This window comes from Jaculus jaculus, chromosome 14, assembly GCF_020740685.1.
Source record: "Jaculus jaculus isolate mJacJac1 chromosome 14, mJacJac1.mat.Y.cur, whole genome shotgun sequence".
Classification (NCBI taxonomy): Eukaryota; Metazoa; Chordata; class Mammalia; order Rodentia; family Dipodidae; genus Jaculus; species Jaculus jaculus.
This window is the reverse complement of record NC_059115.1, coordinates 7,303,906-7,316,116: the sequence shown is the minus strand read 5'-3', so window position 1 is coordinate 7,316,116 and position 12,211 is coordinate 7,303,906. Positions and strand designations below refer to the sequence as shown.

Below are 12,211 nucleotides of genomic sequence, written 5' to 3'. Positions count from 1 at the left end.
TTTGTAGCAAGATGAATGGACTGGCTTTTTTTGTAGAGAGAGAGAGAGTAGGGGAGGAGGGGGAGAGGGAGAGACGCCAGGCCTCCAGCCACCGTAATCAGACTCCAGATGCGTGTGCGCACGTGCCGCCTGTCACACTCGTGTGACCTTGTGTGTGTGGCTTACGTGGGACCTGGAGCATGGCATGAGTGCTTAGGCGTGGCAGGCAGGTGCCTAACAGCTGAGCCACCTCTCCAGCCCTGCTGTGAATTTAATCATTAAGATCTTATGTACTCTAGGATGGGCCTTAAACTGGCTATGTAGCTGAGGCTGACCTTGAACTTACGTCCTGCAGCCCACACCTCGTGCAGGAGTACCGGTGTGTAGCCTCGTGAGTGGTCTACGTGGCACTGAGGGCCAAGTGCGGGGCTTTGTGCGTGCACTCTGCCAAGTTACATCCCAGTCTCAGCAGTTAACAAAAAACAATTTTGCCAATAATTGATGTTTATTGAGCAGTTAACTGCATGACCGGGACCTTGCTGAATATTCCATAGGTGACTTCATTTTATCCCCCTCACAGCTGTCCCAAGGGGCAAACTGCTGTCATTCCCATGTTCCAGAAGCCTAGAGAAGCTCAGGGCCTTTCCCCAGGGCACACCTGGAATCGGGCCAGTCTAGACTTTGGATCAGGGAGCGCTTCTGCTCTGTTGGCTAAGGCAGACTGAGTGCCAGGTACAGTCGGGGAGGACTGCGCCCCCCCCCCAGGGAGGGGCGCTTACCGATGCGGGACCCATGGCCATGCTCTGCCGGGCCCAGGTGGAGGATGGCCAGGGCCGGAGCACGAAAAGCTTAATTTGCTGTGAGGTCTCCAGGATCTACCCTGAGGCAGGCTGGTAGGAGGTGTGTGCACTTCCCTGATGGGCCACAAGGTGGCACCTTCTACCTTTAGGACGGGACCACGGACTACAGAGCTGGCTTGAGCTCCCTCAGTGACGAGATCCTACAGCTCAGCTCAGCTGGCCTTGAGCTATTAGACTTCCGGCCTCTGGGTGTAAGCACCACCATGACCACCTCCAGCCGGCCTCCATACAGAGAGCCCACAGGAGAAAAACTGTCCCCGAGGTGGCAATCCAGTCAGCCCCTCGCCCTGGAGCGGGTCCAGCCCGGTGAGTGTCTCCCACGCCTGGAGGAGCCACGGCCAGCTGGGCGGCGATTCTGTCCGGGGGGCAGGTTCGAGTCTGCAGTGACTCCGGGAGGGAGGCGGGCGTCCCAGGCCACAGGTCTGTGCCCAGGCAGGAACGCGGGCGGGGGGGGGGGGGGGGCAGTTTGCGGTTGAAGGCTGACCCCTCGAATTACCAGCTCTTCAGAACCGGCCCCCGCCCCGCCCGTCCTACCGCAGGGGCGAGCAGCCCATTCACTCTGACCTGCCAGGACTCTTCACTCCAGCACCCCTCTTTTAACCCCCCAGAAATCCACTCCCCAGGAACGCCCCAGTCATCAGAGGCGCCTGGCCAGTTCTGGAGGCTGGGTCCCTATGAAAGGTGAGTTTGGGGTCCTCCCCGGTTGATAGCGAATTGGCTGGGGGCTCCTCCTGCTTCTGCCTCCTCACCGCCCCCCCTCGCCTCCCCCTGGCTCCCAGAGTGCAGCTCCGACTACCGGGGCGCCGACATGGCCGACATAGACGCCCGCCTGAAGGCCTTGCAGGAGTACATGAACCGGCTGGACACGCAGTCGTGACCTCGGAGAGGTGGCACCTCCACTTGTGGGTGTGGTGGGGGCAGGTCCCCACCCATGCCCAGCTCCTCGGGCTCCTGAGGTCCCTCAGGTGTATGCATTTTGTAAATAAACATGTTTATTCTTGGGACCCTCAGCTTATGACTGAAGAGTGGGGGTGAAGGGGAGAAACGAGATGGGACATAATTAGGACCGGTGGCATTTCTGGCTGAGGTGGTCCTGGGAAAACTCCCACATGCCAGTGGAAGGGGGAGGGGCACTGAGGGAGCTGTGGGGTAGGAATGCATGTCTCGCAGCATGGCCCATTGCCCGGGAGGACCCCTGAGCTACTGTGGGTGACATCCGGCCAGCGTGGTGCTGATTCCCGGGCTCTGACCTGAGACCTCTGGGTTCTGAGCTGTGATGTTGCCCCTGAGCTGGGACCTCTGGGGTCTTGGTTCAGGGTCAGGGCCTCTGGGTTATTCCCAGCAGCAAGGATGGAGGCCAGGAGGAGTGGGCGCTGGGGTCCTGTGGGGGAGGGGAGCTAAGGGTGGGCAGTAGTTAGGGCTGCACCTTTATTGGAGGACCGGGTAGCAGGAGGGAGGACGGTTGGGGCGGAGGCGGAGGCGGGAACCATTTCTGGAGCCATATCGCGGCGTTGCCGAGCCTCACTCGCGGTAGTGCGGCCAACTCTGAATGGCTTCGTAGAGCTGGTCTCCTGGGGAGAGCGTCTGCTGCACGTCGCGGTGTCCCTTCACCTCATACTTGGGTCTCAGGAACCCCCGAGCCACGCCACAGTCCAGCAGGTTCAAGGCAGCCTGGAGGGCGCGTTTCGGAGGCACCCTCTCTGTGGGAGGGGGCACACGCAGAAGTTAGACTGGGGCCTCCCCAGAGGGCACAGCTAGTGAGGTAGGGTGGCGGGTAAACAGCTTCTAGCAGGTCTTAACCATCCTGTGTCCCAGTTCCCTGGACATTTGTGGTGAGAAAGTCAGGGTTCCTGATTCCGTAGGCCGTGTGGGAGGTGAAGCTAGAGGGGCGCCCGGCACGGGGAAGCCTTCAGCCAGAGCTGGTTGTCTGAATTGCCTGGCCCTGGCCCTGGCCCTCCTACCTCCATTAATGAGGTGACATCTAGATGGCGCCTCCTGTGTGTCAAAGAGCACTTTTTGAGACAGGTGCTCACTATGGAGCTGAAGTTGGCCTTGAACTCACTATGTGGTCCAGCCTGGGTTTGAACTCAGGGTTCTCTTGCCTCCACCTGGTGAGTGCTGAGATTACAGCTGGCACCAGGCACCATCCTGCCTTTCTTTTGTTTGTTATTTTGGTTTTCTTTTTTCAAGGTAGAGTTTCAATCTAGCCCAGGCTGATGTGCAATTCACTATGTAGTTCAGGCCAGCCTCAAATTCACAGCAATCCTCCAACCTCTGCCTCCAAAGTGCAGGAATTAAAGGTGTGTGTCACCATGCTGGGCTTTTTTTTTTTTTTTTTTTTTTTTTTGTGGTAGGGTCTCACTCCAGCGTAGGCTGACCTGGAATTCACTATGTAGTCTCATGGTGGTCTCAAACTCACGGCAATCCACCTACCTTTGCCTCTGGAGTGCTGGAATTACACCATACCTGACTTTTAAAACAGATTTTTTGTTATTTTAGAGTGCGTGAGAGATGGGGGGGGGGAGTGGCCTGCCAGGGCCTCAGCCACTACAGTTGAACTCCAGATGCTCCTAGTGGGCATGTGGGCATGTAAGACCATGCGTTTGGCTTATGTGGGGTCAAACATGGGTCCTTAGGCTTCTCAGGCAAGTGCCTTAAACACAAAGACCCTGGCTTGCTTTTTTTTTTTTTTTTTTTTTCTATTTTGAGGTGGGGTCTTGCTCTAGCTGACCTGGAATTCACTATGTAATCTCAGGGTGGCCTTGAACTCATGGTGATCCTCCTACCTCTGCCTCCCCAGTGCTGGGATTAAAGGCGTGTGTCACCGTGCCCGGGTTTTTTGTTTGTTTTGTTTTCGAGTTGGGCTCTTACTCTAGCACAGGCTGCTGTGGGATTTACTCTGTAGTTCCAAGCTGGCCTTGAACTCAGGACGATCCTCCTGCCTGTGCCTCCCACGTCTTTTTTTTATTTTTTTTTTCCTTTTAAGCAGGGTCTCAACTCTAGCTCAGGCCGTCCTCACTTTGTAGCCCAACCTGGCCTCGAACTCTTGGTGATCGTCCTGTTTTAGCCTTCCAAGAGTACTGGGATTAAAGGCATGCGCCACCACACCCAGCAGATATACTATAGATCAACTGGAGATCGAACACTGCTTCCCTCCCATCAGCTCCTGGACATTCAGCACTCACCCATGTAGTTGCCCATGAAGGTGATGCCAATAGATATGGGGTTCCAGGTGGGACCTGTGTGGGCACCCTTGATGTTCCAGCCACGACCTTCATACACATTCCCATCCTCTCCAATCAGGAAGCTGTTTGGAGAGGGCAGGGTTTGATGAGAACAGGTGGTCTTCCCAGTGAGGACCCCTTCCCCCAAAACTCACCAGTGCTCCTTTCCTGCCATTGCAGGTGGAGTTTCCCCCACATCTCTTCTTCCTTCATTCCCCACAATTCATAACTTGATGGTGGCCATTTACTGTCCCTGGCATGTTCCTAGCACACCTCTGTGCCTACCTTTTTCTCCTTTTTCTGGCAGCAGGAGAGCCACTGCCACCCCTGTCTTACACAAAATCAGAGGGGGTGGAGTCAGTCCCCAAGGTTGCACAGCAGTCCCACCCCTGGTTCCCTTCTGTCTCCCTCCCTCCCTTCCTCTCTCCCTCTCTCTCATGTGCTCCCACAAACAGTCGTCCTCCCCAGTGCTGAGATGCAGACAGTCCAGTCCCCAGAGCCCCCTCCCTGGCCCTCAGAAGTCCACCCTTGCTCCTCTGCCTCTGGCCCATGGAGGCCTCTCAGGATCCAGGACTCGAGGATGTGAGTGAGTTCCTTCCATCCACTTCACTCCAACACGTTTTTGACTGAATGCATCTCCCTGGGCACCTTGGAGTTACACTGGGGTTGGGTGGGGTGGGGTGGGGATCTCACCCCCTGCCCCCCCCCATGACACACAGAATCCTGGAACTTCTTTTTTTGTTGTTGTTGTTGTTCATTATTTATTTATTTATTTGAGAGCGACAGACATAGAAAGACAGAGGGAGAGGGAGAGAGAATGGGCGCGCCAGGGCTTCCAGCCACTGCAAACGAACTCCAGACGCGTGCGCCCCCTTGTGCATCTGGCTAACGTGGGACCTGGGGAACTGAGCCTCGAACCGGGGTCCTTAGGCTTCACAGGCAAGCACTTAACTGCTAAGCCATCTCTCCAGCCCAAGAATTCTGGAACTTCTTAAGCCAGCTCACTGGCCGCCTTGAGGCCTGGCAGTTGTTTGGGGAAGAAGCATCAAGCAGGTGATTTTCCTGCCACATTCCTGGCAGCTGGCCCAGGGCAGGGGGGGAGGGGCTTCCTGTGTTTTTCACCTTGCAGGCATCTAAACCTTGGCCACCCTGGGCAGGTGGGGACAGTCAACAGCTCAAAGGACAGGCAAGGAAACTGAGGCTTGGAGCAAAAATAAGAAGGGCACACCCAGAATATTTGACCTTGAACCCCACAGTATGAGAGCAAACAGGTCTGCTACTTCCTAAGGCCATTTAGAGCAGACGCTGTGGGCCTGGGCTCTGGTAGTACTGCTTAGGACTGGAGCTCCTGACCCCTTGCATCTGACCTTGAAGTTGGAGCCTTTGAGTAATAAGATCTTGAGCAGGAAGGGCCAGGGACATCCTTGAGGTTTCTGTCAGTGGGGATTGACAGTACAGACTGGCGAGGCCTAGGGCCTCCATTTCCAGTAAATTGTGCAGGTTGCTTACCTTGGCCCGGAGAACACACAGAGCTCCTATGTCCCCACTGTCTTTGAACAGAGGCCCGTGTGAGGGACTCTGTGACTCTGAACGAGGGACCTGTCCTGCCCTCATTCCCTGTGGTTAGTTCACTGCAGCCAGAGGGTGAGTCTCCAAGAACCCGAGCCAGCCTGTGCCCTCACAGCCTAGAACCTTCTGTGGGTCCCATCTTACCACGAGGTACTTCCGGCTGGCCCTGCGGTCATTCACACTGCTGCCCCAGTTCTGTCCAGCGGCCTCCACCTGTCAGACTTGCTCCTAGATTCGTCCTGTGGGGTCTCCTACTGCAGTTCCCCCCCCCCCAGAGTCACCTCAAAGTCACAGCCTCTGGGAGGCCTTCCCTCACCTTAAGGGCCTGACTTCTGAGGGTTACCCTCAATCACCTGCAACCCCACCCCCAACCCCGCTCCTGTTAAGACAGGTTTTTTTTGGTTTTGGTTTTTTTGGTTTTGGGGTTTTTTGTTGTTGTTGTTGTTGTTGTTGTTTTTGTTTTTGTTTTTCCAGGTAGGGTCTTACTCCAGCCCAGGCTGACCTGGAATTCACTATGGAGTCTCAGGGTGGCCTCGAACTCACGGCAATCCTCCTACCTCTGCTTCCCAAGTGCTGGAATTAAAGGCGTGCACCACAACGCCTGGCAAGACGTTTTTTGTTTTGTTTTGTTTTTTAAAGATTTTGATTTTTAAAGATTTACTTACTAGGAAGAGGAGGGGGGAAAGGAGAGGATGGGTATGCCAGGGTCTCCAGCCACTGCAAGCGAACTCCAGACGCATGTGCCACTATGTGCATCTGGTTTATGTGGGACATGGAGAATTGAACCTGGCTCCTTAGGCTTTGCAGGCCTTAACCACTAAGCCATCTCTCCAGCCATTTAAGACAGGGTTTTGCTCTAAGCTCAGCCTGGCCTCAGCCTGTAACCTCTGTTGGGGTTACACAGGTGAGCCAGTATGCATGACTCCATCCTGCCTCCGTCATCCATCTAAACTCCCCTCCAAATCTGCCTCTGCCGCTGCTTGCTGCTGGTCTTTGAGCACATAGGGCTGGAGTGGCAGTTTCCAGCAGTGTCCCCAGTCCTGGCACCTAGTAGGTGCCTGGTGGCAATGGCAATGACCCATGCATTTTTTGGGGGGGGGGCTCCTATGCCATGCTAGGCAGTATCATAGATCTGAACGGTGTGGGGGGGGGGGGTTATAATCCCATCGCCCTGTGCCGAGGAGGGGTGGACAGGACCCGTCCATGCTGTCTCGGGCAGCAGTGCACCCGTTGCTCAAGATGGTGACATGGGGACCTGGAGGTGGGCTCAGTCAAGTCTGGCTCCATCCTCCTGACAAGGCAACCCCCTAAAGCCTGTTACCCTAAGAAAAGACCCAATCTAAGGAGGTGGAGGATGTTCCCCACCCCACCAGGAGAGTTAGGACGAGCCGCAGGGGACTGGAGGGATGGCTTAGCAGTTAAGGCGTTTGTCTGCAAGGGCAAAGGACCTAGGTTCGATTCCCACGTAAGCCAGATGCACAAGGGGGCGCATGCATTCGTTTGCAGTGGCTGGAGCCCTGGCACGCCCATTCTCTTTTTCCCTCTTTCTCTCTGTCAAATAAATAATAATAAAAGAATACCTTCATTCTCCCCCCCCAAGAAAACGAGCCGCCCCCCGCCCTCCCCCACTCACTTGTAGCCCACGTCGCACCAGCCCAGCGTCTGCTGGTGGTAGTGCTGCACGATGCGGGCCTGCTGCTGGCAGGAGGCCGGGCTGTGGCAGGGGCTGCCCGCCGTGTGCGAGACCACCACGTAGCGGAGCGGGTGCTGGAGGCGCTGCGAGCACCCGGGCGCCCGCGCCTGCCACGCGCTGCGGGCCACGACGGGGCTGCAGCACGCGCCCAGCCCGAGCAGGGCCAGAAGCGCGCCGGCCGCCACGGCCAAGGAGGTGGACATGCCGGGTGGGGGTGCGCCGCGCCCCACCCCGGGCCTGCGGACTTTTCTCTGCGGGGACCGGAGGGACGGAGGGGCCCTCGGGTTTGCTTCAGCCCCGGGCCCGGCTTCCTGCTGCCTCCTCTGCAGGGCAAAGGCGGGAACAGGGCGTGGTGCGGGTTGTGGTTGGAGCTTGGGTTAGGCGGGGAGCCGAGGTCAGGAAAGAGGCACGCCCGATTCTTGCCAACCTTTCTCTCCTCTCAGTGGGACACGGTGTCATCTTCCAGGAAGTTGCACAGGAGGGAGAGGCCCCGGTCTTAGCACATATCCTCCTTCCCTTAGTCTCAGGAAGAGTCCTTTATGGGGGAATATATGTACATACACACACACACACACGCGCGCGCACGCACGTGTAAGTTTTGAAGCAGAGAGAGAATGGGCGTGCCAAGACCTCCAGCCACAGCAAACGAACTCCAGATGCATGCGCCCCCTTGTACATCTGGCTAACGTGGGTCCTGGAACATCGAACCTTGATCCCTTGGTTTTGCAGGCAAACATCTTAACTTCTAAGCCATCTCTCCAGCCCGTGTTTACAAACCTTTTTTTTTTTTTTTTTTTTTTTTTTTTGAGGTAGGGTCTTACTTTAGCCCGGGTTCACCTGGAATTCACTCTGTAATCTCAGGCTGGCCTCAAACTCACAGCGATCCTCCTAGCTCTGCCTCCCAAGCCCTGAGATTAAAGGCGTGTGCCACCACGCCCACCTACAAAACTTTTAACAGGACAGTCTTGATAGTTTTTTTGTACCTGCAAATGAACATTTGTGAGTTCAACAACCGTTTCATTGTATGTTTACCCATTAATCTTACGGGCAGATTTAACTAATTTACTGATAGCTAAGGATGTCTCTTACCATTTCAAAACACCAGTATTTCAGCTTGCTTGTGGAAGCACGGTTACCTCCATGTTCACTTTCTTGAATGCTAGTGATGATGCGTGTCTAGGTGACTGCAGCTGACACACTCGGGAAGGAAGTCTTGGCATTGCTGTAGCATTTAATTCAGATGTAAAATTGTAATGTATCCCCTCAGAACATACTGCGGACTTATTTGGTACTAATTCACTGTAGGTAGGCACCTCATATAAGATAAATAAAAACAGACAAAGTCACTGCCTTTGAAAAAGAAAAAGACACTGGGCATGGTGGCACACATCTGTAATCCCAGCACTTGAGAGACAGAGGTAGGAGAATTGCTGTGAGTTCAAGGCCACCCTGAGAATACATAGTGAATTCCAGGTCAGCCTGGTCTAGAGTGAGACCCTACCTTGAAAAGGAAAAAAAAAAAAAAAAAAGACAGGAAAGGGCACTTTGTCAGCAAGGAAGGCAGAATATATTGCACAGCTGCAAAGATGTCGCAGCCTAATTCTTAAAACGCAGCCAGACAGCGTGATGTAGGCCTGTAAACCTGCCACTTAGGAGGTGGAGGCGGGAGAAGCAAGGAGCTCAAGGGCCATCCTGGGATACATAATGAGTTCTAGGAAGGTGGAGGAGGGTTTGGGGGTGTAGCTTACACTTTGATTAATTACTCCTTCAAAACTGAGTCAGGTTCTGGGTGTGGTGGCTCAGCCGGGCACCCTGGGGGACAGCCTGAGGCTGGAGGTCTGTCTGTGCTGGGCTGGAGTGAGGGCTGAGCGCTGCGCACACAGGCTCCTGCGCTGCCTGGGACTCCTGAGTGGGCCACTGACCTGCCCAGTGGTTGCCGCAGCTGTCACCACAGCGTGCAAGAGAGCTGGGCTTCCGCTCCTCCCTCCGTGGGACCGTTTGGTGCCCACTGACCGTATACACCAGAGGCGCCGTTGCTGGGGGTACCACCCTCGTGTCCTTGCCTCTGGCTGTGGGAATTGTCTCAACCTGGATGTTCAACCACTTGAATGAGGAAAAGTTCTGACACTTTAGCAGGTTTATTATTATTAATTTTTATTTATTATGTATATTTATTATTTTATATGTTATATATTATTTATATATAAATAATAATGTTTATTATTATTACTTGCAAAGAAAGAATGACTGAAGATGGATGGGCATGCCAGGGCCTCCACCTGCTACAAAGGAACTCCAGATATTTGTGCCACCCTGTGCATCTGGCTTTATGCTGGTACTGGAATCGAACCTGAGTTGTTAGGCTCTGCAGGCAAGCACCTTACTTTGAGCCATCTCTCCAGCCCAGGTATTGACATAATTGTTATTCTTTCTCTCTCAGCTGCAAGTCCCTGCCACTGGCTGTCGGGTTCTCAGGGCCACCAGAAGCCAGAACTCCACGGGTGTCCTCTGCTTGCTGAGACCAGGGCCACCCCACCGCCCAGTGTGTGTCCTCTGGAAACCTGATGTCACATGACCTGTGCACAGGAGAGCGTGGCAAGCTCAGAGCTCTGAAGACCCAGGGCAGCGGGGACAGGAGGAAGGGGGTCACTGCTGAGGCCTGCGCACCCCTGAGAGCGGATCAAGTTTGAACTCCTCCCCTCATGTCAGACTCCTGGCGGCCCTCAGCCCGGAGGTGCAGCGAGCTGAGCCCCTCGGCATCGGGACCACTGACCAGCCAGAGCAGCTGGTCTCGGGCAGCAGCAGGCAGCGGCCCAGGAGCTGGGGCCACTGGGCAGGTCAATGGCCACTCAGGAGGCCTGGGCAGTCCGGGAGTCAAGGAGCCAGCCGGGCCCATGTTCAGTGCCTTGCTCAGCCCACACCGGCTGGGTTGCGCCTGGAGCCCTAAGTCCACCAGGCTCCCTGGAGTCACAGTGGGGATAAAGGGACTCCCCAAGAGAGCTTTCCCCTCCCAAGAATGTGCTTAGAAGAGAACATTGTTTTCTTACTCTTCCTTAGTAAATAGTCTGTCACTTAAATGCTCAGTGAACAGGGCCATTCTTCAGTGTAGTCAAGCATTTAGAGACAAATAGCTTCTAAAACTTTAAACGTGAGAAAAATACATACTTTGACAATTATATTCTTAGGGAAAGAGTATACTGTACACACATTCATAATCTATTAAGTGTAATCATGAGCTGATTTAAAGTAAGCACACTTGTGGGAGCTGTAGAGAAGGCTTAGTGGTTAAGGCACTTGCTGGCAGAGCCAGAGGACCGAGGTTCGATCCCCCAGTACCTGGGTAAGCCAGCTACACTAGCCGTCCATTGGCTAGAGGCCCTGGCATGCCCGTTTTCTCTCTGTCTACCTGCCTGTTTCTCTAATAAATAAACCAGACAATAAGCACACTAGTCTAGTAGCAGCTGGCCGATGTCACAATGTGCATTGTGAGGTCCCTGAAAGCTCTATGACATATCTGAGATATCTGCTCCCCTCAGTGCTGTTTGGGCCAGTGGGAGACTTGGTGATTCACCAGACGCTCACACGTAGCAGTCAGTGCTAGTTTTCGCGAATACTTGACTATGGGAAATTTTTTCAGTTTTGGAGGTGAGTTCACACTGTCTTTGGGTGCTTTCCCTTTAAGTAGACTGGACTGTGTCTTTCAAATACTTTGTTTAAACATTTCTTCTGGCTCACATGGTGATAGTTCCATTTTATACTGTGATTTATTCCTTTATCGTTGTACTTTTATTCACTAAATTACGTGTACATTATTTCTAATACTGTGAAAGGGCTTAAGTGTGTGTATTTTGTGTTAATGAACTAAAAACACTCAGTTGATGAACAAGAATGTAAAGATTCGCTCTTGATTTATACTGATGTGTGATACGTACATAGTTTCAATGACCAATGAGATTGGTTTTCAGATAATTGTGAATATCTGCATGTCTGTACTTGAAGCTTTAATAAAAGAGTTGTTAGTGTTAATCCTGTTGTCACAGGCTCTGTGGCTTGGTTCTCCTGACCAGTCTGAGCTGTCAGAAACTTGAACCCTGCCTGGCCTTTCCTGTCGTTTGACAATGAGCTAAATGTAGAGGCCCTTATATTTGTGAGTAATTAATACACGGAATATAGTGGGTCGTCACAGGTACCAGAACTTTTCTTTTCTTTTTTTTCTTTTTTTTTTTGGTTTTCTGAGGTAGGGTCTCACTGTATCTGCTTCACGTCGAAGGGGAACGGTGCCCAGAGGAGCAGTTTCAGCGTCCTGGCTGACCGCGCCCCAGGAGGCCGTTCGCCTCTGCTGCCAGTTTAGGCGGCGTGTGCGGCGTGCTGGGGGAACCGCTGGGCCTCCGCGCAGACCTGCGTGAGACTGCAGTTTATACCATGCGGGAAAATAAGACAGGACTTACTACTAGGAACTACAGAAACCAGTCATTGATGCTTTAAAATATATTCTATTCATTTATTTGTAAGGGGGAGAGAGAGAGAGAATGAATGAGCAAACCAGGACCTCTTGACACTGCAAATTCTAGATACATGCGCACTACGGGTACTGGGTATTGAACCCAGGCCATCAGGCTTTGCAAGCAAGAGCCTTTAATCCCTGAGCCATCCCTTCAGCCCCCAATCTTTTTTTTTTTTTTTGGTTTTTCGAGTGGACTTGTAGAAAACTGCAGTGATGCTGGTGGACACAGACTCAGGAGCTTTGATGGCCTTTTTATAACTTAAAAATATGTGTTCTCTGCTATCAGAAGCTGGAGCAGATTTGCATTTGGTGTTTCTGAGCCGAGCAGACCTGAGAATTTCTTGCTTACTCTGCTTGCGGGGGGGGGGGGGGGGGGGGGGGG

At 53.4% G+C, this 12,211-nt stretch overlaps 2 protein-coding genes across 7 annotated transcripts in view; one reads left to right on the top strand and one right to left on the bottom strand.

Moving 5' to 3' along the window:
• LOC123454730 (centrosomal protein CCDC61-like) overlaps positions 1 to 11,347 on the top strand; it is a 54,351-nt gene extending 43,004 nt beyond the window's left edge. The window contains exons 8-11 of one of the 6 annotated variants that reach the window (XM_045133740.1): positions 929 to 1,145; positions 1,448 to 1,520; positions 1,619 to 1,804; positions 9,766 to 11,347. In XM_045133740.1, the coding sequence (XP_044989675.1) occupies positions 929 to 959 (31 nt within the window). In that variant the 3' untranslated portion in view covers positions 960 to 1,145; positions 1,448 to 1,520; positions 1,619 to 1,804; positions 9,766 to 11,347. Of the gene's footprint in view, positions 1 to 559; positions 887 to 928; positions 1,146 to 1,447; positions 1,521 to 1,618; positions 1,844 to 9,765 lie in introns of those variants that run through there. The other 5 variants (XM_045133741.1, XM_045133739.1, XM_045133742.1 and 2 more) reach the window with 5 other exon arrangements.
• On the bottom strand, positions 1,812 to 8,467 carry LOC123454692 (peptidoglycan recognition protein 1-like). The gene is made up of 4 exons (XM_045133531.1): positions 8,462 to 8,467; positions 7,266 to 7,648; positions 4,025 to 4,146; positions 1,812 to 2,539 (listed from the first exon to the last, which is right to left on the bottom strand). The coding sequence occupies exons 1-4, from the start codon at positions 8,465 to 8,467 to the stop codon at positions 2,361 to 2,363; spliced, it is 690 nt and encodes a 229-aa protein (XP_044989466.1). The 3' UTR covers positions 1,812 to 2,360.
• Positions 11,348 to 12,211: the final 864 nt, after the last annotated feature.

What these genes read in the sequence shown, in the direction of transcription:
- LOC123454692 (XM_045133531.1), bottom strand. An exon ending in TGGTGCGACGTGGGCTACAA is followed by an intron (nt 4,147 to 7,265) that starts GTGAGTGGGGGA and finishes CTCTCCAAACAG; the next exon opens with CTTCCTGATTGGAGAGGATG. An exon ending in CTTCATGGGCAACTACATGG is followed by an intron (nt 2,540 to 4,024) that starts GTGAGTGCTGAA and finishes CCCCTCCCACAG; the next exon opens with AGAGGGTGCCTCCGAAACGC.